This window comes from Rousettus aegyptiacus, unplaced genomic scaffold, assembly GCF_014176215.1.
Source record: "Rousettus aegyptiacus isolate mRouAeg1 unplaced genomic scaffold, mRouAeg1.p scaffold_m13_p_1, whole genome shotgun sequence".
Classification (NCBI taxonomy): domain Eukaryota; kingdom Metazoa; phylum Chordata; class Mammalia; order Chiroptera; family Pteropodidae; genus Rousettus; species Rousettus aegyptiacus.
Window position 1 is genome coordinate 59,839,258 of NW_023416284.1, and position 25,986 is coordinate 59,865,243.

General features: G+C 33.2%; 1 protein-coding gene and 1 pseudogene across 6 annotated transcripts in view; both read right to left on the reverse strand.

Annotated features, from left to right (window-relative positions):
• ODF2L (outer dense fiber of sperm tails 2 like) overlaps positions 1–22,047 on the reverse strand; it is a 37,880-nt gene extending 15,833 nt beyond the window's left edge. For 2 of the 6 annotated variants that reach the window (XM_036235932.1, XM_016128078.2), the window contains exons 1-10: positions 21,847–22,047; positions 14,961–15,130; positions 13,010–13,142; positions 12,222–12,350; positions 10,792–10,851; positions 10,593–10,664; positions 9,922–10,038; positions 6,186–6,371; positions 2,889–2,998; positions 1,818–1,953 (exon numbers count right to left, since the gene is read on the reverse strand). In XM_036235932.1, the coding sequence (XP_036091825.1) occupies positions 1,818–1,953; positions 2,889–2,998; positions 6,186–6,371; positions 9,922–10,038; positions 10,593–10,664; positions 10,792–10,851; positions 12,222–12,350; positions 13,010–13,142; positions 14,961–15,073 (1,056 nt within the window). In that variant the 5' untranslated portion in view covers positions 15,074–15,130; positions 21,847–22,047. Of the gene's footprint in view, positions 1–1,817; positions 1,954–2,888; positions 2,999–6,185; positions 6,372–9,921; positions 10,039–10,592; positions 10,665–10,791; positions 10,852–12,221; positions 12,351–13,009; positions 13,143–14,960; positions 15,131–16,423; positions 16,522–21,846 lie in introns of all 6 variants that reach the window. The other 4 variants (XM_036235924.1, XM_036235922.1, XM_036235934.1 and 1 more) reach the window with 4 other exon arrangements.
• Positions 8,496–8,611, reverse strand: LOC118605488 (annotated as a pseudogene).
• Positions 22,048–25,986: the final 3,939 nt, after the last annotated feature.

The window sequence follows — 25,986 nt, forward strand, 5'->3', positions numbered from 1 at the left end:
TAACTTTGGTTATCTTTGTTGTGAGGATCAAAGTGAATTTTCAATTTTTCTTTTTGTGCTTTTCTGTTTTTCCAACTTCCTACAATAAATAAATATAACTTTACAATACTTCGAATAAACTTTTGTTTTTTTAATAGAGGAGGTCACCAGACTTAGAGGCAATATCAGCTAGCTGCTTTTTCATTTGAAAGTATAAAATCTAAAATTATTCTAAATTAAAAGTGACAAAAATATAACATCTAGGCAATTTTACATTGAAAATAACATACACCAAACATACCTAGACTTTTTTCCTTAAACAAAATCCAGAGAATGCATAAAAAGCACGTTTCTGCATTAGTAGAATAAGATGCTAACTTTAACTCAATGATTTTATATCTATGTAATTTAAAATTAATTCCATTACTGTGCAATTAAAACTAGATTTATAATAAATGAAATATCCTTCTAATCTTTTCTCTCTGAAGGATATCAAGGAAATTAAGAAAATAAACATAATAAAATTGCTTCCTCTTCCCAGATAAAACATTTTAAGCATTCACTCAATAAATATTCACTGAGAGCTAAGTATATGTCACATCGCTCTTGGAGTTTATAAGGAAAGATTCATCCTAAATGAGAAGATTTAAGGTGTTGGTGAGGGAGAGGAGAGTAGTATTTGAGTTAAAATTTAAAGGAAAGGTAGAGTTTAGATACTGAGAAAAACAGAATTCCAAACTGTAAGAGCAATAAAACTATAGAATAGATACAGGAAAACATGAACAAATTGCAGGAAATAAATATTCATATTTGGCTAGTGCTCAGGATAACTAGTAGACTACATTTCTTAGCTTCCCCTGCAGCTATGGGGGGCCATATGCCTAAATAAGTAGAAGAGCTGAGTGGTATGAAACTTTGAGGAAGTTTCCCTAAAGGGAAAAAGATTGGGAGGAAATAGAAGGAGATAATTCATCCCCCTCTACCCCTGCATTCTGTTGCCTCAAACTTAGCTATAATGGCTGGAGCTCTAGCCTTTTAAATCATGAGGATGAACATCACAACCTAAAAATGGTAGAGTGGATAGCTAAAAAGAGGCTAGGTTATCTGATTCCCTATCAGCTTTGAACTGCCAACTCTGGCCATCTCTTACATAAAAAGATTCTTTTCTGTCTTCTATTTACTGTCTTCTGAAAATACTAATATGGAACTGAAAATGATGCCTATGTTTTCAGTCAAGTTTTATCTGGTTACATGTATCTCTGATTGAGAACTCAAATATCTTTTTTCCCAGAAAATATAAAAGCCTTTCTTCCATCTTCCCTCTGGTACACATACAAACCAATCACCCCTTGGATTTGATTAAGTTGGAAAATTCTTTCTGGTTATGAAGCAGCCAAGAACATACTTTCTGGTTTCTAACAGACCAGGCCTGAGGTTATAGCATATTGTAACCATGACACCTAGAAATAATCTTCTGCATTAAAGTTAATGTAATTTTGGATGAGTCATTTAACTGCTAAAATTGGAGAGTAAATCATCTTTTTTGGTTGAAACAAAGAGACAGTTATTCAACCTCGTAAGTCTTATTTAATATTGCTGAAAACAATTTTAACATGTATCTGTGTATACAACTAGAAACTATACAAATATGTGTATATACATGTGTATACACATAGACATATAAAGATAGATCTTTTAGAAGTTACCAATTATAATGATACTTTGAGAAACACAAGGACAATATGATATAAGAGCATTATCCTAAACATGCTGTTATTTCAAGCTACTGCTATTAAGTGGCCTAAGTTGTCCTTACACAATACACACACGCACAGTACCTTTAATTTTGTATTCTCAAGATTCAGAGTTTCACTTTCATATTCAATTGACTGAAGTTTTCTAAGAATTTCTTCACATGATGTTTTTCCATGGTCTTCCATTTTCTTCAGGTCTTCCAAAAGATTAATGATTTGCCTTATAAAATAAATGATGTATTTGTAAAAGTCATAGAAATTTTCATTTAAAAAATATTTTTTAAGTGTGTTTCTACAATTGGTAAACTGTTTCAAAAGTTAATAGAACTCATAGAATAAGGGAAATATGAAGCAGTTACCTCTATATATAAAGTTACTACCTTAGTAACCTTGATTAGAAATGCTAAACATTGATGATGTCAATAAAAAATTACACAACATTCTTTTTGATATTCAATGAAACATCTAAACTAATCCACAGGTATGTTTGTCTGTCTGTCTCTCATTCACACACATGCACACACATACAATTTCAGGACAAGGATAAGTAAAAGGATGAGGTGAGGCAGTAACTAATCTTTAGAAGCAAAATATATATGCTCGTTTTCAATAATAACATTGAAGGGAATATATAAAAAGCAAGATAATTTAAAGCAAATATTCAGGGTTCATTGGTAGCTTATCAATAAATTTCAAAGCATAAAATATATGTATTTTTATCATTTTCTTTGTTATGCATTTCAAGCACTTTATGGAATATTTTTTAGAATTTTGAAATCATTTATGCTTTTATTATAAACTTTGTTATATATCCTTACTAATACATTCTTGTTCAGTAGAGATATATCACTTCCATTTTAATACAAAGTTAGTGTTAACATTTACTACTACTAATAGATGATACATATCAAAATACCCTATACTCACAAGTTCAAAATTTTGAAATGTGAACACCAATGGACTTTAAATGGTAATAATTTTTATCGTATTTTTTAAAGTAAGAAAAGTTTGTAGAATTATAAATAGAAAAATATCAAATCATACAGATAACACCTTTACTACATGTAATTGAGAAGAACCAAAATACAAACCACTCAATGGAAAGAACTGAAATACTTATTATACTGTAAAAAGATTCTAAAATTTTTTTCTTACTTTTTCATTGTTTCTATCTGAACTTCCAATTCAGTTTTTTCTATTAAAATTTTCTCATAATGACTTTTCCAGGTATTGGAAGCTGAAATTGCTTCAGACAACTTGGCTTCCTGAAAAACACATAAAGTACTCATCTGGTAATTTAATAACACTTGGTGTTGTTCACAGCCCTAAACACAAATACATTATCAACAAGGAAACATCCTGTAAAGTATAAAACTTTTATTATAGAAAATTTCAGTGTATAACTCTGAATACAGGCATGTTTTAAAGTAAACTTTAATATCTTTATATTACTATTATTTAATATGTACATAGAGGTAGTTCCAACATAACATTTTAAGGATGTTGTTATAATTACTTCAAACAATGTTTTATAATTAGTGAAGATAATTTCCTTACTATGAACTTTGCATTTTGCATTCTATATATAGAAGATACTAACAACCACATAAGCATCAGACAAAGAAGCCTTCTGGTGTATATGGAAACTACCTACAATTCTACAATTCCATAGCATTTACTAATGCAGCCTTATTTATCTCTTACAATGATGCCAGGCTGTTTTGTAGAGGTTACCCCCATTGGCCTTCAAACACTGTTACTGTGTCAGCAAAGAGACGAAAGTGGTAGTCGTGGCTTCTCCACTTTGAATGTGGGCTCACAGAAGTAGAGATTTTTGTCTGTTTTGTTCATTGCTAGGCCTTTGAATACAGTGCCTGGCATACAGCAGACTTTAACAAATAACTGCTAAATGAATCTACTCTTTATAAATCTACCTCGTGAGCTATATAGCCATTGTGTATCCTGTTTACATTCTACAAAAAACAAACAAACAAACAAAACAAAACAAACAAACGAAAACTCCCTGGAATGACAACAGTGCCAATAGTTACTAATCAGAAGGCCCAGAAGTATAATAGTACTTATCCATGGGGGTTATGCCCCAAGCCCCTCAGTAGCTGCCTGAAAATGCTGATAGTACCAAACCCTATATATGCTATGTTTATTTTATATTTATACATACCTATGATAAAGTTTAATTTATAAATTAGGCACAGAAAAAGGTTATCAATAACTAATAATAAATTAGAACAATTATAACAATATACTGTAATAACAGTTATGTGAATGTGATCTTTCTCTCTCTCAAAATATCTTATTGTACTATCCTCACCCTTCTTGTGATGTGAGATAATAAAATGCCTTAAGTTGAGAACTTTCACCTTTTCACTCAAAAGAAGCACTTTATGACTTCTCTTTGGCATATCCGAATTGTCAGCATCTCTATTCTCCTGCTTTGGGGACATTATTAAGTAAAAGAAGGGTTACTTGAACGTAAACACTGTGATACTGTGACCATAGATCTGATCATTGAGATGGCTACTGAGTGACTAACAAGCAGATAGCATATACAGTGTGGATGTGCTGGACAAAAGGATGATTCATGAACAGGCAGGAAAAAATGGGATACTGCGAGATTTCATCACACTACACAGAATGGTGTGCAATTTAAAAACCTATGAATTGTTCATTTCTGGAATCTTCCACTTAATATTTTTGTACCCTGATTGACTGTGGGTAACTGAAACTGAGGAGAACAAAACCACAGATAAGGGGGGACTACTGTAGTAATGATAAGAGTTAACATTTATTGGGTGCTTTCTTCTTTCCTTCTATCATTCGCCCAGGGTTGAACAAGTAGTTATTGAACATCTACTATGTGCAAGACATTTTTTGTTTATATTGTTTATAGTATCATTTTTGCTGTATTGAAGAAAGGCTAGTATTTTCTTTTTATATTTTGTAAAATAAATATGCACTATGAAATATAAGCTGGGCAATTATAAATTAATATATTTAGAAATTTTATCTATAAAATAAATGCTATGAAGAAAACTTAAGACATTCATATGATTAATTGGTGTGGAGCTACTTCAAAATGAGTGAAGGCCTCTGAAGAGATGTTAATCAAAAAATGATTAAAAAAAGAACCAGATATTGTGAGCCAGAAAAGAATGTTACAGCCAAAGGCAATAGCAAACAAAACAATGAAACAAAAACAATGAAACAAACTCCATGTATTAGAGGCCACTATGGCAAAAATGTAATATGACCAGGCACTGTGCTCTGACATATATTTTCTCATTTATTCTTCCCTATAAGCATGAAACAGACAGTATTATTACCCCTATTTTATAGATAAGAAAGGTGAAGCTTAGAAAGGTTAGGTACCTTACCCAAAGTCACAAGGTTAATAAGAGGAGGAACCTATACTACTATCTGGGGCATGGATGATAAGGCACTATTTAAGTAGGAAAATCCTAAGAATGTCAATGATCCAGATGGTTTTTATCACTCAAGAATATTTTCAGGCATTCAAATAGGTCTATGACATTTCGATATTTCAAACCTAGCCCTCAATTATTTTATCTAGTTAAATTCTTCTGAATGTAGGTAGGTTAAATATTAATCTTAAATGTTAATGCTTGCGATTATAAAATATTACATTATTTTCTTTACATAAGCATTTATAAAAGTCTGTTTTCATTTCTAAAAACTTCAAATAATTCCATGAGTCTTAATGTAAGGTCTTAAGTGGAGGAATATCAGTGAGACATTAAAAAGAGTGAATGCTTTATTAATTAGTAACTGAGTAAATATAATAATTTGTTAAAAACAACAAAGTGCTAAGTCCATTTTTCAACTTTGTACTACACGCAAAGATAACTTTCACATGGTGTGTTTACGTCAGCAAATGGTTTTAAATGCATTGCAGAGTTTAAATGAATTACTGAATAAAGTCATATGGTCTAATAATATAAATCAGCATTTCCCAAACTGGTGTTCCTCAGAACCAGTTCCAAGAGCTGCTTTGTGGGTTAGAGAAGAGTTCTGTGGTTAAATAAGTGGTGGGAAACTCTGAGCTCAATACCTTCCATCACATTGCTTTACTTTTACTGAAGCCTACTCAGGGCCTCTAATATGCTAATGTACACTGAAAATTTCAAGGGAAAATATGTATGAAATTTTACCTTTAGTTAGTTGGCCATAGAAGCTTTGGAGCACACTTAACATTTCCTTTAAGTAAAATTCCCCAGGAAATGCTGATATAACTCAACATATAATTTGACATTTTATGTAACCTTGCAAAATAAAGACTAAAGCAAAACACTATGAGTAAAGTTTTCCTAATATCAGTAACATAAAGAAAATAAAATTATTTTATTAAGAATCATGACATCAACTAGATAGAGTACATAAAATAGTTCTTTAAGAAAGAATTTATATACTTACCTGATCTCTAATTTGGGAAGTAAGGTTTTCAATGTCTCCAGTAAAATGTTCAAGCCTTTGTTTGTAAACTTTAGATGCCTTTTTGAGGGCTATAACTTTTTGCTGACTCGATTCTTTCATTGCTACAGTCTCATGCTTATTCTTTTTCAATTGCATGTTCCACTGGGCTATCTTGGTCTCCAAGCTCTAAAACAAAATATTAGTAGCAATTATTTTAGAACTCCAATGTGTTTATGTAAACATTGCAAAAATATGTAAATAATCTTCCACATGGTTTACTAAAAAGATTCATTATATGATTAATAAAAAAGCAAAACAGTGATGAAAAGATGATTTCACCAATGTTTATCTGTAACCAGTCACAATGCACATTTAAGACACATAAGTTTACATAAAACAAATGCTACTCGTCTTATAAAGATACCAATATCACTGATTACAGTACAAACACTAATTTCTTTAAAACTATTATGATTAACTAGAACATCGCATCTGAACTATTACACATAGGACTAGTTAGTTCAAATCAAAAAACAAAAATTGAGGAGACAGTTCAAACAACAGGAACACAAAGCTCAAAGAAGTCAGTAGCTCACCAAAAATATCAGGGCTCTCTAGTTCAAATAAGAAAAGTTTAAAGGATATATGATCAAAATCTATAGAATATGAAGGGTAGGGATGAGATAAACACAGATAAAATTACCAAATTTTAATTTACTAGAATTAGGGGGCATGTCTGGACACTTAAAAGAGTTCACCAAGGACAACAGAAGTACTGCTTTATCCAATGAGTCCTAACTTTGGGGAGGGTATTATTCCAAGACTGAAAGAATTTAGATGAGTGAATGACTACGAGTTCCATTAGAATTAGTAAGAATAAAAAGATGTTTGAAGGGGATGTTTCTACCTATTGAGTTTAATGGTGTTAAATAGAATGGGTGTTTTCTTGATGACACAATGAGACACAGACAATATTAGGTTTGGAAAATGATGGATATGATTTAGTGTCACTACTATCATGTTTTGTTTTTTTTTTCCAAATTATTTTAAGAATTTGTATTTAAACTATTTGAGTATTAGATATCTAAGAATTTAAAGACTTAAGATTTTAATGCTTTTAGACTTTTTGAAAGTTGCCTAATACTGAAAAGAATATAAAATTGTTACAGAATTTAGGTTTTAGTCTCCCATTCATTGGACAATAATGTTAATTTTAAAGACTCAAAGAAGTTATGATAAAAAATGGGCCTTTTCTTCTTAACCTTATAATCAATAAAAACTATGCTTCTCAGTTTCCACTAAAATTAAGATTAAGATGTAAATCTAAAACAAGATTTAAAGACTTGATCTCTTTGAAAAGTGACAAGGTAGACTAAGGGAAGCAGTAAAATATTCTCAAATTGTCTCTAAAAATTTTTCTTAACCTGAAAAATCCCAGGAAATGTTTTAATGAGTAGTTGGGGAAAAACAAATAACTAACAATAAGTCAACTTAAGAGAAACAAAGAACCTTGCAGGAAATACAGCTGTTATTCCTCTGTGAAACCTCAAGGTGTCGTCATCACATCATGAATAATTGCTACACTTTAAAAAATCCTTTTAAACATCAAAAGTGAAGTAAATTTTTTGAAAAAGGTTCCAGTCAAGTCTTAATGGATCTATCAAATTCCATACTATTAGGGATTGTATGATCAAATTACTTTTAGTTTCAGAATAAATAACTACAGTGATTTGTCAAATCAAGAGACACATATTTAATTATTTGCTTTTTTCATATTTCCAAAGAACTACACATGCTGCATATTACAAGTCATTTTGTTCTTCTAAAACGTAAAAATACTCTAACTCTAATTACTATATTATAAAGATCCAAAAAGAAAAATAGATTCAAAGTATCTTTTGGTTAGTTCTCATAGAATTACAATGTAATTTATATTTTTTAAATGAATTAACTCAACAATACTAAAAAACTGAGATTTCTGTTGCCAAATCGAGTTCACTGTTTGTACTCTAAAAGATAACTTGTTAAAACTAAACTGAAGAACTGAATTCTGACCCCCAATTACTTACTTAATGCCTTAAATGTGTAAGAGAGAATGTAGAAAAATATAGCACATAACCTAATGCAATTTCTTTTAATCGTTTCTAAACAGCTGAATTTTTTTTTAAGAAATTTGAACTCAAACTATTAGACAGTAGACTGTCAGGGTAAAATCTTATGATTTTAGCCTTATATTCTTTCCCCAAATTAGCAATGGGTATATGAAGTAACCATTAATCTTTTTTAAAAAAAATTACTTATTATTATTTATGCCTATAGCACCTGGTCTTCCTAGGTGGTCTCCCATCCAAGTACTAACCAGGTCCAACACTGCTTAACTTCTGAGATCAGACATCTGGCTTGTTTGGGGTGGCATGGCCATAGACCATGGACTATGGCTCCACTGGGGCATGAACCCAGGAACTCCTGCGTGTAAAGCGGATGTGCTAACCACTACACAATGGAATCACATCCATGAAGTAACCATTAACTGTAAAAAGTCACTTAATATTTCATTTTTAAGTTGAATACAATAATTTCAAAAACTTCACCAACTGCTATTCGAGGACATAATTAAAAATTGTGTAAAATAAAATTGCAGTAGATGATTATCTGAGATGTTAAATCATATGTATTCTCTTATATTTACAATGACAAGCAATGCAACAGCAACTTTAGTTTATGTGCAGTGCCCAGGACACTGATCAAAGGACACAAGGAATCTATGAGGGAAAGTGCTAAAAGCACATGTAGGGGAATAGAGGACAAATTTTACATCTGATTAGTGTCCCTTCAATAGGCAAAAGCTTTTTGTTATTGAAAGAAAAAAAAAAAAAGACCCCAAGTGCATTCCTGAAACATGCACCAAGGATTGTGGGCATCTGCTGCGATTCAGGAATGCAAAAGCAAACAAATTTGACACAGAAGTCCTCACACTCAATAGGATTTGTCTTGGTGTACTTCTCTTCTGAAAGTGGAAACACTTTTTCTTTTTCTTTGGCAGTAATATTGACAACAGATCCAATTAACTTGTGTCATATCAAAGCAACCTCAAATTCCTATGAAAAAGTGACTGTGAGGCTTCCTAAAGAACATTTAAAGCACTCAGTTTAAACCAATAAATTCTTCTTATTTATACCGCTAAAAAAACTATATGCCAAGATTATTTGATTATTTGAACACCAAACCTAAGTTATCTGATTTTAAAGTTACTGCCATTAGTAACACACACAAAAATAATAAACATTTATTGACCACTTACTAAATACGTGTGAGAGTAGGTATGCATGTATAAATGTATGTATGTATAGATGTAAGAAAAAAACTGGAATACTATATACCAAAGTGTAAACACTGGTTTCAGTATATTTATTTTACAAAGCATCCACAATAAACATAAATAAACTATATACTGGAAAAGTTTTTTTTGTTTTTTTTTTTTTTTTTTTAAGCAATTCAAGCTCTACAAGTCATTCTTAGATTAGTACTAAAATGAGACAGCATTTTTATATTGTAATTTGGAGGCAAATCTTTAGACAGCTGAGAAATCTTAAAATTAAGATTTGCCTCAAATACGATTTCCCATGGCAACACTTCAGTTTAATTCTTTAAACACCATCACATTCCAGAATTAAGGAAAGGCTTTTATATTAGATCATTAACTTTATAATGAACCATAAAAATGGATGAATATAACCTTTATGTACTCTTTTAATTTATCATTCTCTGCTTCCTTTTTATGAATTTGGAACTGCAGTCGTTCATGTACTACTTTAACTGATTGTGAAAAACGGTTTGCTTTCAAAGCATTTGCCTAAAACAGAGAAAACAAAAAAATGCATTACTTGATATATTTCTCCATAATCTTTAACTTTACCTGTATTTAGACATAAGCTGAAAAATTGATAAAAAATAAAGTAAGACTTTACATAAACCATGACCACCCTATTACAAAATATATTTTATGTAAGGCTGTTTGGGATGTTTTCTCTGCCCTCCTTTTATTTAATGGCTCTTGATAATTATTTCTTTTTTAAAATCCCTATCTATCTTCCAAAGTAAAATTATGGGTATGTCTAAAATGCGCCTACAAACACCCAAATTCCTTACTTTATACTAAAATTGAAATACAATACAAATTTACACATAGTTAGTTCCTAACAGTGATTTATGTCAAGTACCCTGACAGAAACATCATAAAAATCTTTTAGAAAACTTTTAAATAATTAAGATGTCATATTTGTTACATAAAACTTGTAAAATACCAAAATAATCTAAAAACCCTTTGTATCTATTTCTGAGGATACGGGGGCCAGGATGGAAAGAGGGTAAGGAATCAACACTAAGAAAATAAATGAATTTGCTTACCTTTTCATTCTGAAACAAACAAGAAAGTTCTTGGATATATGTCTCCTTTTCAAGTACCTTCTTCTTAAGATTCTTCAGCAAATATAATGTAAGAGTTAGAAATATCATAACTTAAATAATGTTGGCTAATTTTATAAAGCCAAGCAACATACAAATAAAAAATGCTAGAAAAATAGACACAAAGTGTAAAAAGACTTACAGTATTTTCACTTTCATTATCAGTTATCCTCTCTAATATGCTGGACAAACTGTCGCCTATCTGTGAAAAAAAAAGATGCTATAAATCAGTGTTCAAAAGTAGTAGAATGTGGAATAAGCCTCGATTCATAAATTAATATGAACAACTACTATGCACAGTTCAGATTTTTTTAAATTAAAATCAGAAGGATTTTTGCCCAAGTTTTCCAAATCATGTTTTGTCCACAAGTTATGAAATTAGTTAATTTACTAAATTAATCTCTAAATGACTCAGAAAGTACAACCCCATGACATAAAAATCACAAAAATCTTGTCTACAGAAGCTCACAGTGCTGTTAACAGGTAAAAATTATAAACAACCTATTCTATCAATAAGAAATTTATTGTAATTACAGCGAATCAGTAACATTTCTATGTAGACATTTGAAATGAGAACAGAGAAGATCGTGTATTCATTTTGAGTGTTATATTCCCACTTAAGAATGTGAAAAAGCTATGAATTCCTTTCACCCAAAGAGCATATACATATAATGTAAAATCATATACACAGTTCATAGACTTCAGGAAATACATTCTTATGTTCTATAAGGGCATTGCTTGGCATACATATATGTTTTCATTTCTTTAGGTACAACATATAAATGAACGTTCCCAGCAGCTTTATTCCTAACAGCCAAAAGCAGAAGCAACCCAAGTGTTCATCAACTGAGGAATGGATAAGTAAAAGTGATCTACGCATACAACAAAACATGGGTCAGCAATACAGAAGGATGAAGCACTGATAAGTGCTACAGCATGGATGAACCTTGAAAACATGTTAAATGAAAGATGGTAGTCATGAACAACCACACATGAAATGATCCCATTTATATAAAATGTCCAGAATTGGCAAATTCATAGAGACAGAAAGGAGGTAATAGGCTGGGTGGGTATGAGAAGTAAACCTCTAAAGGGCATGGAGTTTCTTTTTATAGTGATGAAAATGCTCTAAAATTGATTGCGGTGATGGCTACACAATTCCATGAATACACTAAAAATCATTGAATTATACACTTTAAAAGGGTGAATTGTATAGCATGTGACTTACGTCACAACAAAACTGTTACCAAAATCCCCCATAAATTATAACTATAATGTATACAAGAGCTTAAACTCTAAGAGCATTCTATTGTAATCAACTGAAAAGAATTATAGTATAGCAAAGTTTTTGAGATATAAAGTAAAAATATATTTTCTATAAAAATATGTTGCTTTATTGTAGGGCTATTTATGAAATAATAAAAGTAGGGATTAGTTTAAGGGTTGCCATTTCAAACAAAAATTCAAGTATTATTTCCATTTCAAAGATAACCAATATTTTAATTTCTATAGTTTGAGAAATAATGTAGCCTTCAAATGAAGGCCATTAAATTAGTGGTTAATGTTCCTTACTTGTTGGCATTCTGTCTTTCTAAGAAGATATTCAAAAGATTGTTTTACACGTTTAAAAGTGTTTAATTCTTTTGTTAATATCTCCTTCTGTTTAAAAATCGTCTTCAAATTGGATGCAGAAAGATTAGCCTGACAAAATATAAAAACCACATACATATTTTAAGACATAGCATTAAGATACTCTAAAATATGTTACTATTATCAAAAAACACTTTTTCCTAGTATCGAAACCATTTTTTTGTACATAGTAAAAGTAAATTTTGCCAAGTTTATTGATAATTATAGGATGTTACCTAGTATATTAAAGTAAAATGAAATCAAAATAAGGGCTTAAACCCTAAAATATTTGTCATTTATTTAAATAAAACTAATAAAATACAATCCAGTTTTTTTTCCTTTACTCAAACTTTAGTATACTGAAATTTTAGAATAGAGACTTCTATTTCCACATCACATTACGGAAAAGAGATTTATTTCATCTCTCAGAATAGTTTTGATTTTAAATTTACTCTCGAGAAAAGTTGACGCCCTGATTCAAATCCAGGTAAACTGAGCATCAAGGGATACAGTTTTTAGCTTGGCCTCGTATCAAGTACATGCTTGAGATTATCCTTGAGAAAAAAAATTACAGTTACTGACAGGAATAAAGAACACTGATGATAAACCTGCATTTTTTTTTATATCAAATACCAGTATGTAAGTATAACTACTTTAAGATATAAGACTGCAGTTAATGCATTGAGTATTATGCTAACTTTTCATTTTATTAGATGTTTACAAGTACTCACATTTTCAAAACTAATTTCTTCAATGGTGTCCTTAAATAATGGCAAAAGTAATTCTACAGAGTAGGTTGCCAACTCGGCTTCTTTATATATTGCTTCCAATTTAGTCGTTTCATTTAGGATGCCCTGCTGTAAACTAATCAGATATTCACAAACAAAATTTAAATCTGTCACATAAACTAGATACACTTTTAGGTAAACATATTATAGCCTAACTAAATATTACAGTTCCATAAATTGCTCTACAAAATGTAACAGTAAATTGTCACTGAAAATGTAATAAATTTTTCTATACTTCCATATTTTTTCTACATTTACTATAAAAAGACAGTTTTTAAAATGTTAAGATATATAAAACACAAAGACCAATAGCAATGTTTCACTGTGCTATTTGATAATTATTCAACATCCCTTTTACAGTTTGTAAAATGATTTGTGCGTATGTTTTGTCTATTTTAATTCCCTTCTTTCTCCCTTATTCCAAACCCAAAAGATTTGTCTTTCCAGATCATATTCTCAAACCTTATCTTGAAACTTAGTTTACAAAAAAGTCCTCCAGAAGAATGAATAATCTAAGCAAATGGAACACGAAAACACTAAAGCTCTCTAGATATCTCAAAATCCTTCAAAATTTGTGTTTATAATTATCATTCAGAACAAACCTGCTAATATCTGCCTTCCTGATTATGTTTTGCCTAGATACTACTATGTAACATCTGTAAGATACATTTTTGGAGGAGAGGGTCACATTTTTACATCCTGAAATCATGATGCTTCTTGGAATCTTTGTCAATTAGGAGGCAGTCCTGAGCTGGCAATCCTGTACATGCCCAAAAGATATAGAATGGGTGTCCAATGCTTTGCCAAATACCCAGAGATGGGGTGCAGCACTTTGTTAACCCCTAAGAATAAAGGGTCATAGACAGGGTTTGAGGGAGTTGGTGAAGTAGGAATGTTTAGCAACATTTCAGAAGCAAGACTCAATGTAACCTTGCTGTATATGGTAATTAAGAGCCCAGTAACAATAAATTTTATTTCAGTTAAAGATCCTCCTAAGAAATGTCATGTCACCAATAATCTCAATAGCAAGGACCACCTGAGTTAAAAAGTGATTCAGAAGAGTTGGACTAGTATACAGAGAAGTTTTGAAAATACCTAACTCATTTATTTCACTTACATTTTATTTTTATATAAGCATAGAGTTGTTTGAAATAAAACTATGTATAATAAAGTTTGAAGAACTTTTGCAACATTTACAAATTCCAAGTTTTTCTTTGATTGGCAGCATTTTTCTTTCTGAAATATAATATAATGGCTCATCGGCAACTGATGGCATCTAGGAGATTATGCCAAAAAGGAGATGTGTTCTTAAATACCATTGGCTTAAAATGATGGGCCTAAAAAGATACTGGCTATGAATGACAAGTGTCCATTATTAAAAACCTTGGGCAGAAAGTCAAGAATGATTATATATGACCAAATATTTTCATTTGTAACAAGCTAAACTGGAAGCTAAACTAAAGGTATTTTGATCGTCATTTTGGGAGGCAATGAGTCATATAAATAATGAGTATATTCCCCACCTTAAAGAAGCAAAATATGATAAATATTTGTTTGATCAATATGCCAAATAAAAGTAAATTAATACTCATGAACTATATTTCCAAAATTCCATAGTACTTATATTTTCATTTATCTTAGTTAAAATGTTTTATACTTTATAAATTCTTATAGGTAAGGTTTTTATTTTTAAGTGCTTTCATTAATATTCAAAAAAACTGGCCAAATTCTGCTAAATAAATATATTTATTATCAGATTAAATAAATGTTAATTACTAGATTTGAAGAAAATATTCTTAAAAGAATGCTATATTTGATTCAAATAATTTACAATGCAAACAAAACATGAAACTCTGAAATCAGAAAATTAGATAGCCCCTATTGTTGAGAATACCAGCTGAGATGACTTTCACTGGCATGCTGTGGTAAATGGTCTTTCTCTGGTCTACTTTGAAAAGGTGAAAATAGTTCTTCTGAATGACTTCTATCATTTGTAGGCTTCTCCATATATTCAGTAAATGGATTGATCGATGGCTTCCACAACTTCTTCACATAAGCTGAAAGCTAGGAAATATTTTAATTATTTAATTTATCATTTCATTAGATTCTTTTTTTTTCTGTTGTTACCCATTGATATAAGATAGAAATCCTGAAGATATTTAAATGAATATTTCACAAATTGGAACTCTTAACTGCTACTCATCGTGATAGTAATTCAAAATTGTATCAAAATTACATAGCACAACCATTCAACGATTGCCAATTTCTATAAACATTTTCCAAAGCCCACTCTTTTCTACATAATCACAAAAATGTAGACATTTTTATTAGTAGATTTCTTCAAGTATTATAAAAATATCTTAAAACAGTTGGATTAGAAAACAGATAGAAAAAGCATGGGTTAGCAATGGTGCTCATTGTTATTTATGCCTAGAAGAGTGAAAATTTAACGTACTTTTGAAAGTATTTGACAACAATAGCTACAAAGAAGATGTTATTTGTTTGAAAGTGGACCTTTTAAACTTACATTCATCTATTCTCATTTTGTAGCTCAATCTAGAATATTCTTTGGTGATAACGAATAGACAAATGGCATTATTTCTAAGTTTTGCTGAATAATCTAATTGCTTTCACTCAAACTTAGAGATGCCATTTTAAAAACGTGAATATTTATGAATTTCTTTAAAACTTCCAGTTTAATGAGTTAGCACTTCAGTAATCCTTAAGGCTGTGTTTTCAAAACTCTGATATATGGTAATGTGTCTTCCTAACTTCATATTATGATTATATAAAATCAAAGATTATATTTAAGGTTTTCTGCATTTTTTCAGATATTTATCACTTTATAATTTACTTTTATAGATCTGTGTTATAAAATACTTATGTTTAAGAACTTTCAATACTTTAGGTAGATGAAATATGTTGAAAATTACTCACAATATTTAATTAGCAATTCTGAAACCTTCCTAAGTGTCTGTACAAATCTACTTTTGTCTGAGAGTTCTATATACCACAGAGGTAAATATTTAAAATATAGGCCAATGTAAAAGCATGTTCGTATTTTTGAAGTACCAGAGATTCATGCCCAAATGAAACTGCTGAATAACATACAGATAGACTAAGATGACCTACTCGAATGCTGCAAACATGTAACATCTGCTATTAAGGAATAACAATATTTGAGCTAGCTGTAGTCTAGAAGAATTAAAAGTAAACAGATATACAACATCAAATGAAAAATCCAAACCTAAAGGTGAAGAAGAATATGCTCTGGATAAGTCACTGCAATCAAGAGAACGAATGCCTATTGATTTCTTCACTTCCAATAGCTACCCCGCTAAAAGAATTGGTATTTATCTTTCAGCCATTTGCTTCTTTAAATATTTGTTCCTCTGTACAGTGGAATCTCAAGAAAAGATATCTCATTTATATTTGAATCCTCAGTACCTATAAGCCTTATAAAAGTTAAGCAATAATTAGAGAGAACTCGAGGTTTACAGCAGTTAACAAAAATGATGAACAAAAATGGTTGCTTTTTACTTATTCGCCCCTCAATTCATCTTTTCTTGGATCATTAAAAGAAAAATGGTTTCTACGTTTGGAATAAAATTTTAAAAATCAATGTAAGGGGATAGGGATCTTCAATTTGTAGGAAATTTTATGAGATAAGATTCGGCTTGGTATCAGTTTTTAAATGAGTTCTTACTTCGCTTTATGGGCTATTGGGAGCTACTTATACAATTTTTCTAAGTTTCATCGCAAGATAAAAGCATACATCATTTTTCTGCTTTATCTCCTATAAAAGTGACTGTCTTATTTTAAAAGGTACACACTGTAAAAATTGGGATTTTAGATTGACTTCTAGTCCAACATTCTAAAAATTTATCTTCATTACAGACTCCTCAGACCATGAAACACAGAACTATATAAATCGTCTCAGATATTTCCATAGAAATTATCAACAATCATATTCTTACAATCTAGAAATATTTTCCAGGATAAAAACTATTCAGAGGTTCACAGGCGTTCCACCATTTCCGTGTTGTGACAATACTGTAACTAAAAACATGTGTGTGCTGAAGAACAATGTAGTAATTTTCTTTAGCATAATAAGTCTACCTTCATAAAAAATGCTATCATATTAGTGAATCGAATGTATTATTCTTATATGGAAAAGCAGATGTTTTGCAAGAAAATGTTTTCCATTATGTAGACTAATACTTTGACAAAAGTATTATACTTTTGAAGAACTCGTTAGTGGTGAACTAACACATGTTCTGCACACATATTTAATGATCAAATCCCTAAAGGTTAGCAATTTTTAAATACTTTTAATGTTTAAAAAATTAAATCTCCTATATAGAGATGACTTTACCAGTCCCCTACCAAAAAGACATGTACATAAGTCTTTTTCCAGGCGTGGTCATGGGTGTATGCTGATCCAGCTACACTCACTCAACTGTGTTCCATTTTGGCCAACGATAAGCATTTGAAGGATGGCTGTTCAGGGACCGTGACGCTGGCCATGGTGAGAGGAAAGAAAGATCACGATCCATGACCTTGATGTTCTGTGTAAAGTAACCAGCTGCAGACACATATGTATTTAAAACTAATCTTTCCAAAGAGAAAAGCATGTGAATCTTAAAGATTTCTATTTGTTTTGCCAAACATTAATTCTTGAAAATTAGCTCCCTGGCTTCAAATAAAAGCACATAGCTTCTACTGAAGAATTCACTATAAAATATTCAGCAAGGAACACAAAGTACATATAGTAATGCTGCTTGTTTCTCACTGTTTCTAGACACTAGTCAAAAGTTTACTAGAGAAATAATTGTGTGGCTTTTTAGACACCATTATGGGGAAAAAAAAGTGTAGGAAATTTGGAAATAGGCAAAGAATAAAAATAACCAGAGGTGGAAACAGATCTTGAGTAAAAACTGGAAAAAAACATTTTCTGATATAATGAAGTTAAGTTAGAGTCATGCACGGATTAATGACAGGGATTCATTCTGAAAAATGAATCATTGGGTGATTTCGTCATTGTGCAAACATCAAAGAGTGCACTTATACTAAACCAGATGGTATAGCCTATCACACATTTAGGCTGTATGGTATAGCCTACTACTCCTGGGCTACAAGCCTGTACTGCATTGTACAAGATTAAATCAAGCAGCAAGCTTTTTTTATAAGTAGAAAGAGTACACTCTAAAATAACTAGTAAATACATAAACGAGTAACATAATCGTTCATTATTATCAAATATCATGTACTGTATATAATTGTGTGTGCTATAATTTTATGCAACTGGCAGCTCAAGTTTGTTTCACCAGCATCACCACAAATGCATGAGTAATGCACTGCACTATACGTTAGGATGACATTGACGTCGCATGTGATAGAAATTTTTCAGCTCCATTGTAATTTTATGGGATCACACCATCATCTATATAGTCCAATGTTGACCGAAATGTCATTATTTGGCACAAGACTGTAAGTAATTAGCTAACGCCTCTGTCCAATGAATAGAGTTTAAATATAAAAGCATTGCAGATTGGATAATATACGGGGAAGAGGAGGCAGTGACATTGACTTATTTGTAAATATACTATTCTTACTTCAAGATCCAGTTCCCCCTTCTTCCCAAAATATTCCCCTGACTGCTCCAGCCCTAAACATCCTAAATATCTAATAGTATTTTCCGAATCATACAGTTTAGAATTTAATCACTCCATTAATGCTCATATTTTAGTTTTCTTTCAAACTTGCTACTAAATCTGTAAGGGCAAATATCATACCCATGACCCTCTGCCCTCAAAAAATAACTAGCACAGTTAAGGGCATAGGCAAGATTCTATATGTAAGTTATGGTGATCAAATAATTTATTATTCAAACTGGGACACTTTTGAAATGAAGGGAAACCCATATAGAATCCAATTATCTGAGAGGACTGGACCAAAGATGTTCAGAATATTGTCTAATCCCAAGTAAAATCTGCATCCTTTACCAGATAAACAAAGCATTTTCCTCCCCTTCCACATGAAGACAGCATTGACTAAAGGAGCATTGACTGACCTTATAAACATAAACTCACAAAAACCCTTACAAAGTTGTTATTAACATCCAAAAGCTACAGAGGGGAAAAACGAATTTTAGAAAAGTTAAATAGTTTGCCCAAGATTATAAGCAAGAAAGTGATAGAGCTTAATCCAGTCAGGTTTTAACAACACTCTTATAAATTGTTTATATTTTAAAATGAAATCTGTTCTGTACAAGGATAAATAAGGTTGAGCTCCTTGAAGGCAAGACTACAAGCAAGTATAGACTGCAGACAGTGAGAAGACCACTAAACTCCAGTGTGCTAAGAGCTGTGATAGGGAACTCATGAGGTACCATGAGAGCATACAGGATACCTAACGCCAGCTGGCAAGATCCTAGGAGACTTCCCAGAAGAGATGAAACCTCAGTTGAATCCTGCAGAACAACTTTGAGCTTGGCAAAAAGAACAGCCAAAAGCATTCCAGACAGAGGATAAAACAAGGAGTCAGGAAGGAACATGACTTGCAAGGGCAAGGGGCAAAAGATGAAACTGGACACATTGAAAGTGGCAACTATATGCCAAGTTCAAGAGTTTGAATTTTTTACTAAATGTTAAGACACGATTAAATAATTTTAAGAAAGGGAATGACAGATCAGAAGTGCACCTTTAAAAGATAAATCAAGTGGTCTTTTGGAGAATGGACTTAGGCACATGGAGGGGAGGAGAGAAGCAGCCAAACTGGTTTTTAGGGTCCCAGAGAGATGAAATTCCAACATTCTTTTCCTATAAAAATTTTGATCAAAAGTTATTTCCACTGGTGATAAAAACATGAAGAACAATGAAAGAATTAGAATCAGAATGCCAGAATAGGAAGAAATCAGGATAGGTCAAGTGATCAAACACAACACTTCATTTACCCATGACCATCTGAATGGACTGCTCCACATATAAGTTCCAAAAAGTGACAGCTTATCCCTTTAAGTATCAAAATTAACTTAGACCAGATGGAAGAAAATCTTTTAAAAGCATTATTTCCTCCTTCTCAACAGAGAAGGAAGACTGGACATAATTTAACCATTCCTTGATGACCCAGAGGCAGCATATTAAAATGAAATACTGGGACTGACTCATCAGTTCTTAGTCCTTTCGAGCCACCTGATATGGACAACTCTTACCCATGGCCTTGGTTTCCTGGTATTCAGAATGAGAATAACCTTTGTCAGCCAAAGCTGTGGTGAGGTTTAAACAAAACGATTTAGAAACACAGTTGGGGTTCTTTTGTTCCATTTAGGGCCCTCTGGCTTACTCTGTAGGGGCTGCTTTCCCACCAGGTCTTCAAATTTTTTCATGTTTATAAATATAATAATCATCCTCAGTCAATCACAACTCCTGAAATTACTTGGTCTGAATTATCTGTATAGAACCAACTCTTACATTCAAACCAATTCTTTCGATGTCTATTCTTTGCAGAATTAATACAAGTCATCTTCAATGTATTCATAAATTGAATACTACTAAACCAGAGCTCAGGGGAAAACAATTATTGACTTCAACATAATTGTGACCAGAGGGTAGATGTTATGCCAACTTCATTGCTATACCCAGTTTTCTGGGTCTCATTCATTTGTACAGACCAAGCACAATGATTAATAGAAATATAAACAATGCCATTTTCTCGTACCTTTGGGTGTTTGGAATACATGTCAATTGTGAAACCAGAAGTAAATAAATAGCAAAAAATAAGTAGCTTTTAAAGAATTACAAATATGACTATTAAATGATTTTAAGCAGAAGAGAACAAATTTTAAAAGCAAACATCTTTCTGTGGTTTAACTATAACCAAGTAGTGCTTAAAACTGCTCAAGTACCTCATTCACTCAAAACACCTGAAACTTTACTATACATGAAGTTACAGAGAAACTCTCTCTGCGACAGACTCGCTTCCTCACCAGCCAGTCTGGCAATGGATTGCTCAGTAACAACAAGCACCACTTACTAATCACGCATACTCAAAACCTGGCACTGGTTTACTTGATTCTTTTATTACTTAACCACTCCAAGGTGACTACCATTGTCCTCTTTTACAGATGAGGAAACTGAAGCCGGGAACATTAAGTGACCTGCCCCAGACCACATCCTTGAAGGGGTTTCCTACAGAGGCTGGAACCTAGAAGGACCCTGAAGAAATTCCTTCCTGGAGTAGTCTTCACTTATGGAACCCCAAGACCTACCACGATCTGCAATATTAAACAGTGGGCGCGTAAAAGCCAATCGAATGAGTAAAAGCACTATTTCCGTAAATAAACCCCGCCTTGCCCCGGGCCAGCCCGGTCAGGGGTTCCTTGTGAAGCCCATCTCACTAAGATCTGCCCTGCTGTCCCAACACCCCCTCTTAGGAGTACGAGTTTCCCTCCTTTTTTCCCAACGCAGTCAGTCAGTCCAGGGGAAGGGGAGGGTGTGGGCTTCAAGGAGCTGAAGTCTGGCCCTGGGTGGACACAAGGGACTTCCCTTCCTGTGACCCACCACCGCCCGGGGCTAAGACGCCCACAGGCCGACACCTCTGCGCTCCCAACTACAACCCAAGCCCAAGTTTCCCCCGCACAAAAGCGCGCCTACGCCCCCACCGCTGCGTCAGCACGTCGCCGTGACGTCAGCCGCCTTGCTCTGCTTGAAATGGTTCCGAAGGGGTTTCATAGGCTGACGCCGCGCGGATGTTAATGGGAACCCGGCTGGCGAGCATACCTGTGTTCTCCAGCCCTGAGTGGGCTAGGAGGGAGCGGGAAGCAGTGGGCAGTGCGGTGGGTGAAAACTAGGAAGAAAGGTAAAAGGGCTCCGAGGCAGAAGCAGGCGAATTCCTGGAACTGCTAGCGGTGGAAGAGTGCCCGCTAACGTGCAAATGAGACAAGCGGAGCTAGTAACGAGCAAGTGGTTTCTCTGGCAACGGCCGCCTTTTCCGTTGGGCCCGCTGTTTGCGCAGCCAATTGGCTGGGAAAAGAGCGCGCAGGGGCCTGTTGTTATTGGCTGCGGGGAGAGGGAGGCGGGAGGCGCAGCGTCCTTCAGTTTCCTAGGGTAAACTTGTTTTCTCCGCAAACCTTTTGTTTTAGTAAAGGGCAGAATTCGTGTGTAGTTATAAAAGTCCATAACCAAAAAGGAAAATAAGTATGACAAATTCTAAATTTTTGGACACGTGTTCTGGAAGTGCCCCGCTTTTGCTTTTTTTTAATTCTGGAAAGTTGCCTGTGCATTCTTTTTTTTTTTTTTTAGATTTATTGGGGTGACATTAGTTAGTAAAATTATAGAGTTTTCCAGTGTATAATTCTATAATACATCGCTGTATAGTGTACTGTGTGTTCACCACCCAAAGTCGATCTTCGGGCACCATATATTTGATTCCCTTTTACTTACCTTCCCATTGCCCACCTTTCCCTCTGGTAACTACTGAATTGTTGTCTGTCATGAGTTTTCGTCTTGTTCATTTGTTCCTTTTATCTTTATATCCCATATATGAATGAAATGATAATGGTTCTTGACTTTTTCTGATTTACTTCACCTAGCATGATATTCTCAAGATTCATCCATGTTGTAGCAAATGGCAATATGTAAATTGGTACAGCTACTGTGAAAAACAGGGATGTTTCTCAGAAAATGAAGACTAAAGTTACTATATGAGCCAGCAATCGCTCTTCTGGGTATCTACCTGAAAATTTTGAAAAGATTTATTTATTAAGTTATATGTACCCATATCTTCTTCATTGTAGCATTATTCAAGGATGCCAAGACATGGAAACAACTAAAGTATCTTTTGATAGCTGATTGCATACAGAAGGTATGGTACATATATACAGTGGAATACTACCCAGCCATAAGAAAGATGCTTTTGCTTTTTAAAGGGGAAATTTTAAAAACCAAGGTAACTGTTACTGGAAGAAACGTCATTTTAATGTATGGTATTATTTACCTGCGATCCTTCCCTGGTCTCTGTTTTCTCCCATTAAATGGGGGAGCCTGATGGTGATCGCCAAGATACCTTTCAGGTCTCAGATTCTTTGTATCTATGCTACAGCCAGATGGTATGGTTTATAAATTCCTAAACACGCAAAAGTATAAAACTTTATCCAACACCTTATCTTTCATGTTAAGGGTCCTATACATGTTAGATTCATAATATGGCAATTGTCAACTGATCAGTTTAATCGTGGCATACCCCATTATTGGTTTTACTAAAGAATATTTTCCATTGATGATTCTAGCAATTTTTTTTTCCTCCACAGCACTGTTATTGTCCAGCCAAAAGTTCATGAGAATTAAAAGTTCATAATAAATACAACTGTTTCACACATACAAATACTAAAAAGCACTAGAGACTAGAGATTTAAGTATCTAATTCCTCACTGATGGATCATGACCTTGGCAACTAACTTCTCTGGGCTAATCTTAACACACACACACGTGGGTGGACAGGTGGAGTTGGGGCAAGAGAAATAATTTCTAGGGCCTTTATAGCACTTACCTAGGATTCTAGCTAACCTTACTAATGTCATAAATAGAAAAATAATTGCACAGAGAAGTTAGTCTCCTCTTATGAAAAAGTACTTATTTTAATTAAATTGCATTGGTTTTTAGATATAATAACCACCATCATAAAAATTCAAGAGAAAATATTTACAAAATCTCAAAATGATTAAATAAGGTTCTCAAATTGACTTTTTAAACTGAATTGTCTAAAGTAAATATAACCTTCCTCATCTTCTAAATCTGATTCGTTCCTAAGATCTGGTTGGAAAGCGAATTATTAGAAGAAAAATCCCTTGTCCTATTATTTAAATGGAAAAAATTATTCCAGCTCATTCAGAAATCTCAATCAGAGTCTTTAAATATCATTAATCACTTGATAACCTATTAAACAGTCCACCAAAGATTTCCACATAATTAAAGTAGAGGGCAACATACTTTTTCTTTAAAGAGCCACATAATAATATTCTAGGTTTTGTGAGTTATACAGTGTCTGTAATACTTACCACTGCCATTGTGACATAAACAGTGCCAAGAAAGATACATAAACAAATGGCTTGGCTGTGTTCCAATAGAATTTTATTTACAAAAATAGGTACTAAGATAGATTTGGCCCATAGGACATAGTGTGCAGACCTCTGATATAAAGCATTTAAAAAATCAAGCACCTGCTTAAAAAAAAAAAAACTCATTTGTGATACATTTGTGTATAGGATGCAATAATACGTTATTGGATGAAAATTGTGTTTTTCTTACTGTGACAAATATATACTATAATGTAAAAATTGCAGAAATGAAACAATAGGTTAAAGATACTCAACAAATACAAATAATACTTAGCAAAATAAAAAGCAATTTTAAAAATTATTTGGTGGTAAACTGTTTCCAAAGATTGCCTCCTCTCATCGCTATACACCCAGCACAAGTGGAATCTCCTTCCCCTCTTGAATTTGAAAAATAGAATGTTGTAAAAGTGACCCTGACCCAGTTCTAGATTTAGGCCTTGAGAAACCTAGCAGGTTCTGGTTTCCTTTCTTTGAAGCCAAGGACCATAAATGAAATCCAATTACCCTTCTGTTGAGCAAAACTCAGTCAGATCCCAGCTGGCAGCATGAGGTGCCAGACATGTGAGCCATTGATTTTCAAGGTCCAGCCATGATCCCTCTGAATGCAGCTATGTGAGTGACCCTAGCCAACACCATGATCCAAGGGGATGAAAGGTGAAACAACTTTCATTCTGAGCGGGTAAACTAATATGGTCCAGACCATTGGACTCAAGAAAATTCAGAAATAGGAGAACCCTAAATTTTCATAGGGTTTATCCCCCCACTTTCTCAATTGTATATGTTCTTTCCAGCATGTTTTGGTTTTCTTTTGTTATTGTAACAAACTTAGTGGTTTAAAACAACTGTTTTGTTCATGATTCTGTGAATGAGAAATTCAGGCAGGGTTCAGCTGGGTGTTTTTTTACTCCATGTGCCAATAGCTGCGTTGTCTCATATAGTTGCAACCAGATTGCTGCTGAGGCTGAAATATCTCACTTGACTTTAGTTATATGTCTGGTGACTTGGTAGATTCATTTGGGAGACGAGGACCTCTTCCACTTTATCATTGTGGCTCTGTATGTGGCTGCGTGTGTGGGGGGGGGGGCGGGTGGGGGGTAGCCGTATCCCAAGAGTGGGGTCTCAAGCAGCAAAGGCAGAAGTTACAGATCTAAGGCCATGCAAGTTACACAGAATCACCACTGCTGCATTGTATTATCTAAAATATATCAGAAGGCCAGCCCCAATCTGAGGGAAAGAGTGAAAGATTCCACCTTTTGGACAGTGTTAAGGTCACAATGCATCTACAGAAAGACAATTTACTACACAAGGTATCTATGGTATATGCTATTTCCTGATCATTGGGTCCTATCAGCACAAAATCATACATATAGTAGACAAAAGTGATGAATTGATCATAGTTCCCACACACTAAATTACGAGAGAGAGCTAGAGAATTAACATAGCCCTTACATAAAGCAATAAATTCTCTCACTTTCAAGTGAAAGCAAATAACTTAGTTTTTGTGTGCATATTAGGATGAATAAAATATATTTTCCAGAGTGATATCTATATACTTGGTGCTAGGAATTGTGCTCATTCACCTGACAAAAGACTACACTCGAATCAACGTTTTAGATGACACCTTCACTTCTACACAGGCCAAATAAAAGGTTAAATGAGGGTGTGGCAAAAATCACCACCCCTGCATCTTTCAGGTGTTTAACGGTAGCACTAATTGCTAGAACTCCCCCAGGAACACAGTATTGCTTTTGGTTTACTCTCTTGGTAGAAAAGGGCTACCGATTGGTTCCAGGGGCTACGATTG